The 18872-nt window shown below is 41.1% G+C and overlaps 1 protein-coding gene across 2 annotated transcripts in view; it reads right to left on the bottom strand.

Annotated features, from left to right (window-relative positions):
- The window catches only part of FRMPD1 (FERM and PDZ domain containing 1), a 173373-nt gene that overhangs the window by 13551 nt on the left and 140950 nt on the right, over nucleotides 1–18872 (bottom strand). For both annotated transcript variants that reach the window (XM_075825560.1, XM_075825561.1), the window contains exons 9-11: nucleotides 14798–14917; nucleotides 6659–6795; nucleotides 5914–6040 (exon numbers count right to left, since the gene is read on the bottom strand). In XM_075825560.1, the coding sequence (XP_075681675.1) occupies nucleotides 5914–6040; nucleotides 6659–6795; nucleotides 14798–14917 (384 nt within the window). The remainder of the gene's footprint in view (nucleotides 1–5913; nucleotides 6041–6658; nucleotides 6796–14797; nucleotides 14918–18872) is intronic.

Below are 18872 nucleotides of genomic sequence, written 5' to 3'. Positions count from 1 at the left end.
ATCTATTTCCAGCATTTTTTTCTTTTAATGTTGATGATTATGGCTAGCAGTTCATTTAAACTCAAAATTTAGTGTCTCAGAAAATTTAAATATTGGGTAAAAGATTGTAGACTCGCGGTGTCACACTCTAATCTGCTAATCAACACAAAAACCTGCAAAGGTTTCCTAAACCTTTAAAAGGACTAATCTGTTGCTCAGTGGTCCCAAGTCCTGTTTTCAGATGAAAGTAAATTTTGCATTTCATTGAGAAATCAAGGTCCCAGAGTCTGGAGAAAGAGCGGAGAGGCATCAATCTAAGTTGCTTGAGGTCCAGTGTGAAGTTTCCACTGTCAGTGATGGTTTGGGGAGCCATGTCATCTGCTGGTGTTGGTCCACTGTGTTATATCAAGTCCAGAGTCAGCGCAGCCGTCTACCAGGAAATTTTAGCGCACTTCATGCTTCCCTCTGCTGACAAGCTTTATGGAGAGGCTGATTTCATTTTCCAGCCGGACTTGGCACCTGCCCACACTGCCAAAAGTACCAATACCTGGTTTAGTAACCACAGTATCACTTCGCTTGACTGGCCGGCAAACTCGCCTGACCTAAACCCCATAGAGAATCTATGGGGTATTGTCAAGTGGAAGATGAGAGACACCAGACCCAACAATGCAGAGGAGCTGAAGGTCGCTATCAAAGCAACTTGGGCTTCCATAACACCTCAGCAGTGCCACAGGCTGATCGCCTCCCTGCCATTGATGCAGTAATTCATGCAAAAGGAGCCCCGGACAAGTATTAAGTGCATATACTGTACATACACTACCGTTCAAAAGTTTGGGGTCACCCAGACAATTTTGTGTTTTCCATGAAAACTCACACTTATATTTATTAAATGAGTTGCAAAATGACTAGAAAATATAGTCAAGACATTGACAAGGTTAGAAATAATGATTTTTATTTGAAATAATAATTTTCTCCTTCAAACTTTGCTTTTGTCAAAGACTGCTCCATTTGCAGCAATTACAGCATTGCAGACCTTTGGCATTCTAGCTGTTAATTTGCTAATCGGGAGAAATTTCACCCCATGCTTCTAGAAAGCCCTCCCACAAGTTGGATTGGCCTGATGGGCACTTCTTGCGTACCGTACGGTCAAGCTGCTCCCCCAACAGCTCTATGGAGTTGAGATCTGGTGACTGCGCTGGCCACTCCATTACAGATAGAATACCAGCTGCCTGCTTCTTCCCTAAATAGTTCTTGCATGATTTGGAGGTGTGCTTTGGGTCATTGTCCTGTTGTAGGATGAAATTGGCTCCAATCAAGCGCTGTCTACAGGGTATGGCATGGCATTGCAAAATGGAGTGATAACCTTCCTTATTCAAAATCCCTTTTACCTTGTACAAATCTCCCACTTTACCAGCACCAAAGCAACCCCAGACCATCACATTACCTCCACCATGCTTGACAGATGGCGTCAGGCACTCTTCCAGCATCTTTTCAGTTGTTCTGCGTCTCACAAATGTTCTGTGTGATCCAAACACCTCAAACTTCGATTCGTCTGTACATAACACTTTTTTCCAATCTTCCTCTGTCCAATGTCTGTGTGCTTTTGCCCATATTAATCTTTTCCTTTTATTAGCCAGTCTCAGATAGGGCTTTTTCTTTGCCACTCTGCCCTGAAGGCCAGCATCCCGGAGTCGCCTCTTCACTGTAGACGTTAACACTGGCGTTTTGCGGGTACTATTTAATGAAGCTGCCAGTTGAGGACCTGTGAGGCGTCTATTTCTCAAACTAGAGACTCTAATGTACTTGTCTTGTTGCTCAGTTGTGCAGCGGGGCCTCCCACTTCTCTTTCTACTCTGGTTAGAGCCTGTTTGTGCTGTCCTCTGAAGGGAGTAGTACACACCGTTGTAGGAAATCTTCAGTTTCTTGGCAATTTCTCGCATGGAATAGCCTTCATTTCTAAGAACAAGAATAGACTGTCGAGTTTCACATGAAAGCTCTCTTTTTCTAGCCATTTTGAGAGTTTAATCGAACCCACAAATGTAATGCTCCAGATTCTCAACTAGCTCAAAGGAAGGTCAGTTTTATAGCTCCTCTAAATAGCAAAACTGTTTACAGCGGTGCTAACATAATTGCACAAGTGTTTTCAAGTGTTTTCTAATCATCCATTAGCCTTCTAACACAGTTAGCAAACACAATGTACCATTAGAACACTGGAGTGATGGTTGCTGGAAATGGGCCTCTATACACCTATGTAGATATTGCATTAAAAACCAGACGTTTGCAGCTAGAATAGTAATTTAGCACATTAACAATGTATAGAGTGTATTTCTGATTAATTAAATGTTATCTTCATTGAAAAAAACTGTGCTTTTCTTTCAAAAATAGGGAAATTTCTAAGTGACCCTAAACTTTTTAACGGTAGTGTACTTTTCAGTAGGCCAACATTTCGGTATTAAAAATCATTTTTTAAATTGTACTTATTTAATATTCTAATTTTCCAAGACACTAAATTTTTGGTTTTCTATAACTGTCAGCCATAATCTTCCACATTAAAAGAAAAAAATGCTGGAAATAGATCACTCTGTGTGTAATGAATCTATATAATATATGGGTTTCACTTTTTGAATTGAATTACTGACTTAAATTACATTTTGATGATATTCTAATAAATTGAGAAGGACCAGTATATATATATATATATATATATATATATATATATATATATATATATATATATATATATATACACAGTATATATATATATATATATATATAAAAATATATAAAAATATATACACACACTGTATGTAACATTTCAAGAGCTGCTGGGAACTCCAACTTACATGCATTGATCAGGAGCTTTTCACCAAATGAACCCCTTCATCCGCCAGGACGTGCCAGTGCATCTGGTGCAGGGGGAGAAGTATGGAACGCGCTGATCGCACTCCATACGCTGTGGGTGTCAGCTGTGTTTTAAAGCTGACACCTGGGACTAATGGCGTTCTTGGCCATTTAACCCCTCAAATGCTGCAGTCAATCGCGACCGCAGCATCTGAGGCGTTATAAAGAGGGGGCCTCTGATAGCTTGTCATGGCAGCCCAGGGGCCTAATGAAGGCCCTCAGGACTGCCTTCACTCTGCCTCTGTTAAGCCCTGCCTGCGGCAGGGTTTAACAGAAACCTGTAAAAAAGACTATACACTATAAATTAGTATTGCAGTGTATTGTACCAGCGATCTATTGATCGCTGGTTCAAGTCCCCTAGGGGGACTAATAGAAAGTGTCAAAAAAAGTTAAATAAAGTTTTTAGTAGTGAAAAAAATATATACAGTTAGGTCCAGAATTATTTGGACAGTGACAGATGTTTTGGCATTTTAGCTGTTTACCAAAACATATTGAATATATAGTTATATAATCAATATGGGCTTAAAGTGCAGACTCTCAGCTTTAAATTGAGGGTATTTACATCCTAATTTGAGGAAGGGTTTAGGAATTACAGCTCTTTAATATGTAGTTGCCTCTTTTTCAAGGGACCAATGGTAATTGGACAATTATCTCAAAAGCTATTTAATGGGCTGCATGGGCTATTCCCTCATTAATCAATCAATTAAGCCGGTAAAATGTCTGGAGTTGATTCCAGGTGTGGCATTTGCATTTGGAAGCTGTTGCTGTGAACCCACAACATGAGGTGAAAGGAGCTCTCAATGCAAGGGAAACAGACCATCGCTAGGCTGAAGAAAATGAAGAAATCCATCAGAGAGATAGCACAAATGTTAGGAGTGGCCAAATCGACAGTTTGGCACATTCTTGAAAAAAAGAGCGCACTGGTGATCTCGTGAACTCCAAAAGGCCTGGACGTCCATGGAAGACAACAGTGGTTGATGATCACAGAATCCTTTCCATGGTGAAGAAAAACCCCTTCACAACATCTACCAAAGTGAAGAACACTCTCCTGGAAGTAGGTGTATCAGTATCTAAGTCTAACATAAAGAGAAGACTTCATGAGAGCAAATACAGAGGGTTCACCACAAGGTGCAAACCATTAATCAGCCCAAAAATAGAAAGGCCAGATTAGACTTTGCCAAACAACATCTAAATAAGCCAGCCCAGTTCTGGAACAGCATTCTTTGGACAGATGAAACTAAGATCAACCTGTACCAGAATGATGGGAGGAAGAAAGTATGGACAAGGCTTGGAACAGCTTATGATCCAAAGCACACCACATCCTCTGTAAAACATGGTGGAGGTGGTGTGATGGCATGGGCATGCATGGCTGCCAAAGGCTCTGAGTCACTAGTGTTTATTAATGATGTGACTGAAGAAAGAAGCAGCCGGATGAATTCTGAAGTGTTCATGGATATACTTTCTGCCCAGATTCAACCAAATGCAGCAAGGTTGATTGGACGTCGCTTCACATTACAGATGAACGATGACCCAAAACATACTGCGAAAGCAGCCCAGGAGTTTTTTAAGGCAAAGAAGTGGAATATTCTGCAATGGCCAAGTCAATCACCAGATCTCAACCCGATGGAGCATGCATTTCACTTGCTTAAGACAAAACTTAAGGCAGAAAGACCCACAAACAAGCAACAACTGAAGACAGCCGCAGTAAAGGCCTGGCAAAGCATAACAAAGAAGGAAACCCAGCGTTTGGTGATGTCCATGGGTTCCAGACTTCAGGCAGTCATTGCCTGCAAAGGATTCTCTACAAAGTATTAAAAAAAAACACATTTTATTTATGGTAATGTTGATTTATCCATTTACTTTTGAGCCCCTGAAATGAGGAGGCTGTGTAGAAAATGGTTTCACAGGATATTTTCGTTCATCCTTGAATTAAACCTTAAAGTCTACACTTCAATTGCATCTCAGTTGTTTTATTTCAAATTCAATGTGGTGGCATGCAGAGCCCAAATCATGAAGATTGTGTCACTGTCCAAATAATTCTGGACCTAACTGTATATTAAAAGTTAAAAAAAAATGTTTTCCCATTTTTCCTCTAACGTAATGTAAAAAATAAAAAAGTAAACAAAATTTGTATCACTGCGTCTGTAAAAGTCTGAACTATTACAATATAGCATTATTTAACGTGCACGGTGAACGCCATTAAAAAAACAAACTGTAAACCACCAAAATAGCTGGTTTTTGGTCAACTTAGCTCTCAAGAAAATATAATAGAAGGTGATTAAAAAGTTGTATATACCAAAAAATGGTACCAATAAAAACTACAGCTTGTCCCGCAAAAAATAGCCCTTACACCTCTCAATACACAGAAAAATAAATGGCACTCAGAATGTGTTGAAACAAAACATTTTTTTTTTTAAGAAAAAGTTTTTATTATTTTAATGTAGTAAAATATAAAAAAAACTTTATAAATTTGGTATCACCATAATCGTATTGACTCACAGAATAAATTTAAGTTTTTGTTTTTACCGCACGGGGAAAGCCGTAAAAACGAAACACAAAAAACAATGGAGGAATCCGAGTTTTTTCCAATTTCAGCCCGCAAAGAATTTTTTTTCAGTTTCCCAGTACATTATATGGTGCTTTAAATGCTACCAATAGAAACTACAACTCCTCCCGCAAAAAAATAAGCCCCCACACCACTCCATTGACTGAAAAATAAAAAAGTTATGGCTCTTGGAAGGCGAGGTGTGAAAAACCAAAATGAAAAAGCAAAAACATGACTGTGTCCTTATTCAAATCTGGTTAGCCCATAACAAAGATTTTGCATGGATTGGGTAAGATTAAAGCCCAAAAAATCAGTGCAAGTGCTTTTGTATGGCAGGACATTCTATATTATAGCTATTACATCTGGTCAAGATAAATGACCATTTTTCCAATCCCCAATGTTCTATAACAGAACAAGACACAGATAACAAAAACGTAGTAGTTGGTGCATTGTTTCAGCTGGAACACATGACAAACATTCCTGTTCACCTTTTGTCTTGGTTCGAGAATGCATTGGTTTCTCTTCATATGGAAGCTGATTGCCTTCTTTATATCCTTCCCTCTCATGTTCCGAAGTAAAGTTGGAGATAAAAAGTTATCTATTCCCCAGTCTTTTCTAGTGGAAACAAGCAATGTATATCTGGACTTTAAAAATGTGTATACTTAGTTTATTGTACAGTATATTAGAATCTACTCAATGCACTTGTGAAATGAATATTAAAAAAGATTCATGGCCAAAACAATAAAGCATTCATGGATCTAATTCCTTTTTGCGAGTGATCTTTCTATAAACATAGTGCCAGAAGTAAGGAGACAGTAAGACTAACAAGGAATATTACACTTCAAGTTTCTTCAGTGTCTATATATTGAATTGTGCAATATGGAAAGTTCACTGTTCATTAACAAATGATCCTTAAAAGACAGTTAAAGCATAAATGCCTAAAAAGCAACAGATGTAATTTGTGTGTGTCTGTGAATATATATATATATATATATATATATATATATATATATATATATATATATATATACACACATACACATACACACACGCATGTTAGTAAAATGAACAACTCAAACAAAAGGAATAAAAATATACGTGTACAGGATTTTCATGTCCTCATAAGTATAATTATCGGTGTGTAGTATTTATAGTTATTTTTTATTTTGGTTAGATAAGCTTTGGTTTATATATGAACATGTTTGATTGACAACTCAAATGCATTCTACTTACTCAATGTATTTGAATGTTATCTTCTGCGGTTGCCCACAAGAATGAATACGTTCCTGAATGTGCAAAGCAGCCAAGCGTAATGCAACACTGCACTTCATCTCCACCGCAAATCTCTCCTGAAGTACATCACTGCAGCTCTTTGGTGGTAAAACAATAACAGGACAGATAATTGGGAGACACCTATATATATATATTTATACACATATATGTTACATGAGTGGATATTACATATACATATTTGAAGGAGCCATTCATAGCACTGAAATACTGCATAAGTTATCATTTAGCTAGGAACTAATTGGGCACTGCCTGGTAAATATTCAGATGGCATTCATATACGTTCAGCCCAGAAAAGGGTTACTTCACTTGTCACTAGTTGTGTTTGACAAAGGACAACAAAAAACATAATAATAAACTATAAGGATAACAACAGGGGCGTAAGTAGGAAACACTGGGCCCCATAGCAAACTTTTGACTGGGCCCCCTCCCCTGGGTGCCACACACAGCTTGCCCTTGTAGATAGTGCCCCCTGGAAATAGTGCCATACAGCCCCCTCCCTGTAGACAGTGCTATACTTTCAAGTATCACAAAGAGGGACAATCGATGCGGCACGCAGTGGCAATTTTTTTCCCTTTTAAGCCACGCCTCTAATTCCACCCAATCCCCGCCCATGCACACCCAGTTCAGCCCACACAGTATCATGCTCCCATAGTGCCCCCACACAGTATAATGCCCACATAGCTGCTACCATACAGTATAATGCCCCCATACAGTTTAATGGCCATACAGTATAATGCCCACACAGATGGCCCATACAGTATAATGCCCACACAGATGCCCCATACAGTATAATGCCCACGCAGATGCCCTCACACAGTATGATGCCCCATACAGTATAATGCCCACACAGATGCCGCATACATTATAAGGCCCACACAGATGCCCCATACAGTATAATGCCCACACAGATGCCCCATACAGTATAATGCCCACACAAATTCTCCCATGCAGTAAAATGCCCACACAGATGCCCCCATACAGTACAATGCCCAAACAAATTCCCCCATACAGCATAATACCCCCATAGCTGCCCCCACAGTATAATGCTCCCCATAGCTGCCCCACACAGTATAATGCCCCCCATAGCTGCCCCCACACAGTATAGTGCTCTCCATAGCTGCCCCAACATAGTATAATGCCTCCCAAAGCTGCCCCCACACAGTATAATGCCTCCCATAGCTGCCCACAGTATAACGCCCCACGCAGTATAATGCCCACATAACTCCCCCCACAGTATAATGCACCACACAGTATAATGCCCCCTCCTAGCTGCCCCACAATATAATGCCCCCCATAGCTACCCCATACAGTATGATACCACCCATAGCTGCCCCCATAGAGTATAATGTCACCCATATCTGTCCCCATGGTATAATGCCCCCACAGTATAATGCCCCCTATAGCTGCCCCCACAGTATAATGCCCCCCATAGCTGCCCCCACACAGTATAATGCCCCCAAAGCTGCCCCCACAATATAATACCCCCATAGCTGCCCCCACAAATATAATGCCCCCCATAGCTGCCCCCACAGTATAATGCCCCCATAGCTGTCCCTACAGTATAATGTCCCCACAGTATAATGCCACCCATACAGTATAATGCCCCTCATATAGTAAAATGCTCCTATAGTAGCCACCATATCAGCCCCCCCTTCCCTTTCCAGTATAATATAGTGTCTAATAGAAAAATAATAACATAATTACTTACCTATCCCCGTTCCCACGACGACGGGTGGCGAATCCTCCTTCCGGTCTGTGCTCAGAGTGACTCGGCGCAGACAGGCGCGATGACGTTTCTACATTGTGCTTGCCTGCGCCGAGCCGCTCATGGCAGTGTGAATGCTGGAGCAATGAGCCGTCAGCTCCTTGCTCCAGCACTCAGGAAGCGGGACCAGCGCGGTCATCAGCACTTTGTGACTATGGGGGCCCTGTCGGCAATTGCGACTGTTGCGATCCCTAGAGCTGCGTCACTGGATAACAATCATATCTAGCACATAATAAAATGAATGACTGGACAAATATGGAACCACTAACCTAGGGAAGTATAGGCACAACACTATTGAGGGTTTTCTTGAGGCTGGGTTCACACACCCTATTTACGGACGTAATTTGGCCGTTTTAGCCCCGAATTACGTCCGAAAATACGGCTCCAAAGCGGCAGCAAACATCTGCCCATTAATTTGAATGCGTTTTACGATGTGCTGTGCCGACTGTAATTTTTTTACGCGCCGCTGTCAAAAACAGCTCCAATTACGTCCGTAATGGACGCAGCGAAAAGCGCCTGCACATGCCATTACGGCTGAAATTACGGTGCTGTTTTCTCCTGAAAACAGCCCCGTAATTTCAGCCGTAACGGACGCTGCCGTTTGAACATACCCTTAAAGTTGGATTAATTACCGGGCTGTGCTGCTGCACGGACAGCAGTTTCCTTGTGATTACTTTACGAGTGAAAGGCCTGAACAGAATACAGAATGTTGCAAAAACAAAAAAACACTCCTTTATTCTTATACACTGCTGACTGTGTATTCAGGCGGTAGACACTTGAACCATGTTCTTTTGATAATATTTTTTATTACAAAAAAGCAATGCATTTTGATCGAGTCCTGAGATATTTGTCAGGCATGACTAACACAAACAGCTCATAATATTTGTATTTAAAACATGGCGGGTGATCATCATAAATCCATCACAAATTCCTCAAAAAATCATCATTTATACATATTTAAAAACCATATTTCACAAAAGGATTCTCTTTATGAGCTGTTTACCGCCATTACATTTGTATAAAAAGATTGCTATAGCAAACCAACGCTATTCTCTAACTACCGTGGTCTGCTAGGTGCAAAGAGAAAGCACAACTACTTCCTCACTATAAAAGTCGAAAAAACAGGGTTTGGTGAAATATCTCACAATCCAGAATGGTGACCCTCCAAATCAAACAAATGAAAACCATAATAATATAAAAACTCATAAAGAGGATAAGCATATAAAGGATAAAAAAAGCATTCTAAAAAAATCTGTTACCAGTTCAATTAAACATAATCAGAAGTATGGAGGTAATTTTGGAGGGAGGACTTTCAGAAATTCAGGAGTTTTGGGCCACAATAAAAATAAGAATAGTGGGAGCCACACAGATAAAGAAGCAACGTTAAATCTCCCTTCAGTCCCATATAAACATATCAACCCACAAGGGATCGTTGATGTCCCTCCCAACAGTTACCACCTCTTGTAACATCACGTGCACAGTAGACAGTTATCACCCGTTCAGATTTTGAAAATTAGATTTGTATATTTTATAACACTTCTGCCAGCTGTGACACAAGAGTAAGGCGTTGTGACAATAAAGATATTCAAATAGAAGTCGACGCGACAGCAGCTTTGTTAAAAAAGTCTCTTTATTGTGCCCCAAAGTGCATACAGACTGTTAGTAGCAACGTTTCAACCCAAAACAGTGGCAGTGCCTTCGTCAAGTTTCAAACCAAAGCAGTAGCAGGGTCTTTGTCAAGCTTGACAAAGACCCTGCCATTGATTTGGGTGAAAACTATGCTGCTATCAGTCTTTATGCAATTTTTTGGCACAATAAAGAGACTTCCTTGAACAAGGATGCTGACGCTACTACTTCTATTTGGATCTTATGGTTGGGGTTGAGGACCATTCCACTATAGCATACCTGCATTCTATGAACCGTTTAGACTCAATCTTTTTCTTGTTAAATAAAAATATTCAATCTTTCCTCCCATTTATTCTCAAGGGGAAAATTTTCACTTTTATCTAAGAGTCTTTGATTCTGTCCAGCACAGCAGGCAGACGAATTTGTTTATCTCCAAATTGACGCTACACCTTCACTTTGAATTGGCCTCTAAAAATGCAGACCTGAAAATCCTGCCTCTTCGCTCGGATTAAACTTCTGAGGAGGATACCTTTGTACACTTAGAGGTCAACGTTAAATTAAAATTTTATGGGGGCCTTTACCTTCAAACTTTTTATTATATAGTCCTAAATTATGTAAAGGGTGTCTGAGATAAGAACAGATAAAAAGAACCTATCCATGGGAGAATTTGGAACACTCAAAAGGCTACTGAGAACTGACGCATTGTGGTACAATCTGCAAACAAAGTAGGGGGTATTGTAGTCCAAGATCAACATACTTACCAATCAGAAGCATTACGAATCCTGTATTTTGCGAAATTAAATTCAAATCCTATTCCGTAACATAAGGCACTGAAGACAGCGTTCAATAATAGAGCTTTTCAGGAAGGGAATTTGAATAAAAAAGAGATGTTTCTAACAGTAAGGCTGTGTTCACATCACCATCGCTTTCCGCTTAGGGGTTCCATCGGAGGTTTCCGTCGGGTTAACCCCTCAGCGGAAAGGCAAACGGAAACCTCAGCTTCCGTTTCCCTCACCATTAAACTCAATGGTGACAGAAACCTCGCTAATGGTTTCCGTCTGCCACCGTTGTGACAGAGTTCCGTCGCTATTGGTTCCGTCAAGAACAACGGAACACTGTCACAACGGTGACAGACGGAAATCATGAGCGAGGTTTCCGTCAACATTGATATCAATGGTGAGGGAAACGGAAGCTTAGGTTTTCGTTTGCCTTTCCTTTGAGGGGTTAACCCGACGGAAACCTCTGACGGAACCCCTCAATGGAAGGGCAACAGTGATGTGAACAGGCCCTAATAGATTCAAAAACACAAATATTTTATCATCTGCGAAAAGTGCTTAAAGATAAACAGAACCCCCCCCCAGGGAGCATTATGATATTGTGGACTGGATCATTAACAAGCCAATTATCTTATTTTATTGATCTATATCTGCAAAAGTTTATGGTCCAACTACCCTCCTATCTAAAAGATTCAACAGCATTAATAAGGGACCTAAAAAGCGTCAAATGAATTTATGGATATTTGTTCATCACCATGAACGTAACATCTTTCTATTCAAACAACAAACACCAACTGGGCCTTGAGACAGTAGGCATGTATCTGTAGAATGATGAAAATTAATTGGATGCACAGAGTGAGTTCCTATTAGAGGGTCTAGAGTTTATTTTGACACAACAATGTTTTCATGTATAAGCGTACCTTCTGTCACCAAATATAGGGTACGGCAATAAGGACTTGGGTCGCCCCCAGTTATTCTAATTTGTTTATTGCTGGATTTGATTCCCTGTTTATCGCGGGTTTCAGCCATATTTTCTTGTGATGTTATCTATTATCGTAGATATATAGACAATTTATTATTTTTGTGGAGAGGTAGCGTAGAAGCCCTATCAATTTTGTAAAGAAACCTTAATAGAAACAATTAGGCTCTGTTTTTCACTCGCAATATAACTCAATGGTCTTTTTAGACCTGGAGTTGGCACATGATGTGGACCATGAACTTATTACAAAAACACATTTTAAAAAAGTATACACTAATAGTTTTCCTTACTATGATAGTGTCCACTATAAAAAATGGACTAACAACATCCGATTTAGTCAGTATTGGAGGAAACATAAAAATTGCACCACCATGACAATATATCAGTCTACCAAACAAGCCAAAATATTAGAGCAGAGATTTTCTAAATGGAATCTGGAAATTAGTATGCAACTTTATTACGACATTCAATACAGAGATTATGTTCATTAGAAAAACAATACAGAACCATTGGGATCTATTGCTGCTTAATTCAGTATTGAAAAAAATTATCCTTCCCCAAAAAACAAAATAAACCTTTCATAGAGTAAAAACTATTAAAAACATGATTTCTCCCAGTAGTCTAAGAAATAAAATACGTAAGCACGCTAGCAATTTCCTTTCTCCAGGGCTTCAAGGTTCGTACAGATGTGGACGTAAACAATGTCAATGTTGCCTGAACATTACACACAGCAAAAAGTGGTTAATTTCGAATGTCACACAAGAAAAATTCCATATCAAAACCTTTCTAAATTGCAACGCTTCCTTTATCATATATCTAATAGAGTGTAGCTGTGGGTTACAATACATAGGAAGAACGACACAGCCACTGAAAAAAAAGCGTAAACAGTCACCGATTTAATGCAACATCTGGTTTCATTCAGAATAGTCTGTCAAGACACCTAATACAAGTACATATGGTGGGTGTTTTAAAGGAATAAATATCACTCCTATTGAGCAGGTGACAGTAAGGATTAAGGCCCTTTTACACGCGCCAATGATCGGGCAAACGAGAGTTCATATAAACGTCCCTGATCATTGCCCTGTGTAAACAGGGCAACAATCAGCCGATGAACGAGCAAACGCTCATTCATCTGCTGATCATATCGTTTATGCAGCAGAAAAATATCATTACCAGCCATGAGTAAGGACGCAGGAAGCGTCTGAAACGCATAGGCATGATTTTCTGATCACCCCTTGTACGGAGGAAAATATCCTGCTGTTTCTACTTTTAAACTTATAATAAAACTTGGAAGAAGTTTCCTTTTTTACATCCATCAGCGCTGGATCCAACTTTTGTTTTTCTCCCAGAAAAATATCGTTGTCGGCAGCATATCTCCCTGTGTAAACAGAGATGTGCTGCCAACCAGATAGAAATGTCTGGTGGACGAGCGATCATAGCAACATCCCCTTAGATTACTGATCATAGCTCCTTGTCTAAGGAACAAACGAGCGCCGATCAACAAGCTGTCTTGTTGATCGACGCTCGTTGTTTCGGCCCATATTTGCCAGTGTAAAAGCACCCTTAGACAGTCTACCATGAACAGATGTGAGCCATAGTCGATCCAGTATATCTTAAAATCAATGTTCTTTATATTTTTCCTTTGAAAAGTATTTTTTACCACATGGTGACGCGGTTGTTCTTTTGTCTTCTACAGGTGAATTTTCTCTAGATAAATAGAATTTCATGTTTTATATAGGTGGCATTTGATAGGTTACTGATCCATGATTTTAAATGGATAAATGCAAATTTTTTTACTAGTGTTAATAGTGATTTAGTGCAGTTGCACCCGTATACTAGCAAATTTCTAGTAAGCTAACAAAACTTGATGTGGGAAACATTAGTGACCTAAAATGGCTATAAATGTAATAAAACTTTAGACGAGAAAGATTAGCAAAAACAAAAAAGAAAAATTGCTGCAAATTTAATGACCTCTGAAATGAGAAACAGCAGCACTATTGCTTTATAAAAGAACTTCGGCTAAGACCTTTAGAGCTCCACAACCTTTTGTACCTTGTGAGCCGCAGTTAACTTTAAAACGGTTGTCCAGGATTAGAAAAACATGGCTGCCTTCTTCCAAAAACAGTGCCGCACCTGTCCACAGGTTGTGTGTGGTATTTCAGCTCAACCCCATTCTCTACAATAGAACTGAACTTCAACCCCAGACACAACCCATGGACAGGTGTGGTCGTGATTTCTAGAAGAAATCATAAAACAGAATACATCTGTAGTTATTTTACTGTGAAACTTAGCACACTGGTATTATTCAATGCATATGAACATTGTTTAAGGGTTAGGATATGTCTGCAATATTGTCAGTATGCATGCTGTAACCATTTGGCCATAACTTGCCTTTCTCTGGATCAACATTGCAGGATAGGAGGCTGAACTGGATGCATTTATGTCTTTTTTTGGCCTTACAAATTATGTTACTATGTTACTAACTGAGGGCTCCTCTGGCAGGCCACACGTGGCTCCAGAGCGACTGGTTGAGCATGACTGGTATAGAGTATAGGTAATAGCAAGTTATTTACTAATTTTTGAGGAAAATCACCATGTAACTTGAAAGGAAGGAGTTCCAGGAATGACCCAGGAGTGTTTGTAAAGTTTAATACTGCTAAGATGAGAACATCAGTAGCACTTTTCTATTAAGGATCTCAGTACAGCATAAACTGTAAAATAACTGGGATTTTTAACAGGAAAGTACCGCTGATGTTCTGAACTCCGAGATTTTGGGCTGAAAAGCCTTGAGAATTGATTGTATATTCCCTGTAGATTCTTTGCCTGATCTTAGGTACATAAGGAGATTTTTTTTAGATTTTAACTCATGGTTTGTGATCTCCATGTAATAATGCTGTTTAACACTAATATGTTTTGAAGTAGGACATATTTACCTGTAAGTAGAGATACTCAAAGGCAACTGGATCCTCTTGCAGGAGATCTAGCGGATCTTTGGGTACAAAGCAAACTCTGAAGAGACATCTATAGTCATGGGATTCTCTCTTCTGCACCACCTACAAAGCACATTTATAATAACAATATTTAATAATCTAGAGATTACCTGTCTATTGTACATATTCTCATTAAAAATAATAATTTAATGATCTCTATCCTTTGTAATAAAAAAACAAAATGATAATATACATCCATGAGTTATCTGAAAGGGAAACTGAGAAAAAATACACTTGTTGGAGTAAGCTTTTTTTTTTTTTAAATCATTTATTTCAATAAGATGAATAACAGAAAAAACAATGATATTAATATAAGGTCACAAGGATACATATTCTCCGATTCCTGACCCTAATTATAATACATTGAATCCCCCTCCCCTCCCTTTTTATAGGCTGGTTTGTGGGGTTTTAACCAAGCATTCAAAATAGTATTATTTGCTGTCAATATTAATAGCATAATTGTCTTTATTTCTATTTTGTTTGACTCTAAGTCGGCATTGAAGACGAGAGTCCACAGATTCATAACTAAGGACTTGTCTACTACAGTATTAATAAATGAGACTACTTGGTTCCAAAAGATCTGAATCTGTGGACACTTCCACAAAGAATACCATAGTCCAGCTTTGAGAAGTGAGTATTTTGGACATGCATCAGTTGGACTTTGTTGCTCTCGGGATTTTGACAGCTCATTTTTCCTGGGTACGAAACCCACGTTAAAAGCCATATAAGCTCGAAAACTTATCTCCCATTGAAGTTCTCTTAATGTCTCAGATTTCACCGCTATATTGGTATTCTTCCAACCCTTATATATTTTTTCCTGGATTTCAACTGGTGATATTTTAATATCTGGGAGAGTTTCTTTGGCCCATTTTTCAAAACAATTAGAATTAAACTCTTTATAATTTATCCTAGTGATATGTAATATATGATAGATATGAGATATTGAGGTTTTACCTCCTGTGTTTGGTATTATTTTATAAAAATCTGATGGATTCCAGAGATAAGGATGGTCTCTACAAAACCATTAAGGGTATGTGCACACGATAACGTCAATTACGGCTGAAATTACGGAGCTGTTTTCAGGAGAAAACAGCTCCTGCATTTCAGACGTAATTGCTCGTACTCGCGTTTTGCGAGACGTCAATTACGGACGTAATTTGGAGCTGTTCTTCATTGGATTCAATGAAAAACAGCTCCAATTACGTCCCAAGAAGTGTCCTGCACTGCTTTGACGAGGCTGTTATTTTACGCGCCGTCTTTTGACAGCGACGCGTAAAATTACAGGTCGTCGGCACAGTACATCGGCAAACCCATTTGAATGAGTGGGCAGATGTTTGCCGACGTATTGGAGTCGTGTTTTCAGGCGTAATTCGCTGGGCCTGCCTTGGCTTCGACTACATGCCCCAGTCCTGGACTGGAATTCTGGAGAGGTTCTCCAATGGGGCTCCAAGTGCCATGGTCGTTGCAGATCCATCCTGTCAAGCCTCCTCTGCCTCAGTCGTTGGCGGGACTGCCTTCCCAATTTGCTCAGTATGCAGATGTTTTCAGCAAAAGGGAGGCTGAGACGCTGCCTCCACATCGGACTTATGACTGCCCCATTGAACTGGTTCCTAATGCCTCTCTCCCCCGTGGACGGGTATATACTCTCTCCTTGCCAGAGTCTCTATCCATGTCGGCCTATATCAAGGAGAATCTGGACAGGGGTTTCATACGAAAGTCTTCCTCCCTGGCCGGGGCTGGATTCTTCTTCGTTAAAAAGGACGGATCCCTTCGTCCCTGCATTGACTACAAGGGCCTCAACCTGATCACAGTCAAGAACAAATACCCGTTGCCACTCATTTCTGAGCTGTTTGTGTAATGACGGGGTAGGGAGACAGACAGGTGAGCCCTAATCTACCCGCCACTCAGTCCCTGCCTACTTGCAACGACCCGTCCTAGGCGACGGGGTACAACTGGGCGACGGTCCCTACGCTCAGCAAGTGCACGACAGACAAACAGACAAGGGTACACAGAAGCGAGGGAAATGGGGCAGTTGCCCACGGAGACACCGTGAGCAACGAGAGTAGTGAACGAGCCGAGTCAAATCAGGAGTGAACGAGGTACAAAACGCAGAGCAGAAGAGTGGTCAGTAAAGCCAAGGTCAATAACAAGCAGAGGATCAGTAGTTCAAGCAGCAGCAGCAGAGCCAGGAAACAAGCAGAGCAGAATCACAGGCAAAGGAGGAACAGGAAAGGCAGGTATAAATAGACAGTGGGCGGGAGCTAGCTCCGTCTGGCCAGGCTGTGATAGGCTCTCCCACTCCTAAGCCTGCCATCCTGAGTGGTGAAAGATGGAGTCAGTCTCACAGACATAGGAGCAGGTGCAGACTGATTACCTATGGGCGTATACACAGAAGCTGTGCCTGGCAGATCCTTTACAGTTTGATCGCATACGAGGAGCCAAAACATTTTCTAAGCTAGACCTGCGGGGGGCTTACAATCTAGTCCGGATTCGCCGGGGTGATGAATGGAAGACTGCTTTTAACACCCGGGACGGGTACTACGAATACCTGGTGATGCGCTTCGGACTGTGTAACGCTCCCGCAGTGTTTCAGAAGTTCGTTAATGATATCTTCCGAGATCTACTCTATGTCTGTGTTGCTGATTATCTCAATGATATTTTGATTTTCTCCCCAGATCAGACGACTCATCGGAGGCATGTCCGTCAGGTTCTACTACGATTAAGGGAGAATCATTTATACGCCAAGCTGGAGAAGTGCGTCTTTGAGAAGAGTTCTCTTCCCTTCCTGGGCTACATCATCTCGGATCAAGGCCTCAAGATGGGTCCTGAGAAAGTGAAAGCTGTCCTGGAGTGGCCACGTCCTCAAGGCTTAAGGGCCATACAGCGGTTCCTGGGATTCGCCAATTTCTACCGGCAGTTTATTCCTAACTTCTCTTCTCTGACGGCCCCCATCTCGTCCCTTACCAAGAAGGGTGTGAACGCCAAAGTGTGGACTCCAGAGGCAGAGTCCGCATTTATTAGCCTCAAGAGAGCCTTTACTTCAGCCTCAATCCTCCATCATCCTGACGTATCTCGGCAGTTCTCTCTGGAAGTGGATGCTTCCTCTGTTGGTGCAGGTGTACTTCTGTTCCAGAGGAGCTCCAAAGGAACGGCAGTGGTATGTGGCTATTACTCAAGACTGTTTTCTTCTGCTGAGCGCAATTACTCCATTGGAGATCGGGAGCTACTGGCCATCAAATTGGCCCTGGAGGAGTGGAGACATCTTCTAGAGGGCGCTGCTCACCCCATCCTGATCTTCACCTACCACAAGAACCTCACCTACCTTCAGTCTGCACAACGACTGAATCCCCGTCAAGCCAGGTGGTCGCTGTTTTTCACCCGTTTCCAATTTCTGCTCCACTACCGTCCCGTGGACAAGAATGTGAGGGCCGATGCCCTGTCCAGATCGTTTGAGATGGAATACACGGTGGAGTCCCTTCAGACTATCATAGACCCATCCTGCGTTGTCACCACTTATCCTCTGCAGATTAGAGACATCCCTCCTGGGAGGACGTTTGTTCGGTTGGCAGACAGGAGAAGAATTCTCCTCTGGGGACACAGTTCTAAACTGGCTGGGCACGCTGGTGTCCGTAAAACCCGAGACCTGATTGCTCGTCACTTCTGGTGGCCCACGCTACCTAAAGATGTTCTGGACTTTGTCTCTGCTTGCACGGTGTGTGCCTCTAACAAAGTGACTCACTCCAAGCCTGCCGGCCTGCTTCAACCTCTGCCTGTACCCAGTGCCCCCTGGCAGCACATCGCAATGGACTTCGTCACAGACCTTCCTCCCTCAGCAGGATGCAACACCATCTGGGTGGTGGTGGACTGGTTCTCTAAGATGGCACATTTTATCCCGCTGACCGGCCTACCTTCTGCTCCTCGTCTGGCGAGTCTCTTCATTCTACACATCTTTCGCTTGCATGGCCTGCCTCTTCACATCGTGTCAGATCGGCGTGTTCAGTTTACATCAAAGTTCTGG

Source organism: Rhinoderma darwinii, chromosome 1, assembly GCF_050947455.1.
Source record: "Rhinoderma darwinii isolate aRhiDar2 chromosome 1, aRhiDar2.hap1, whole genome shotgun sequence".
NCBI lineage: Eukaryota > Metazoa > Chordata > Amphibia > Anura > Rhinodermatidae > Rhinoderma > Rhinoderma darwinii.
Note: the sequence above shows the minus strand (reverse complement) of the source record. Positions and strands in the feature narration are given on the sequence as shown.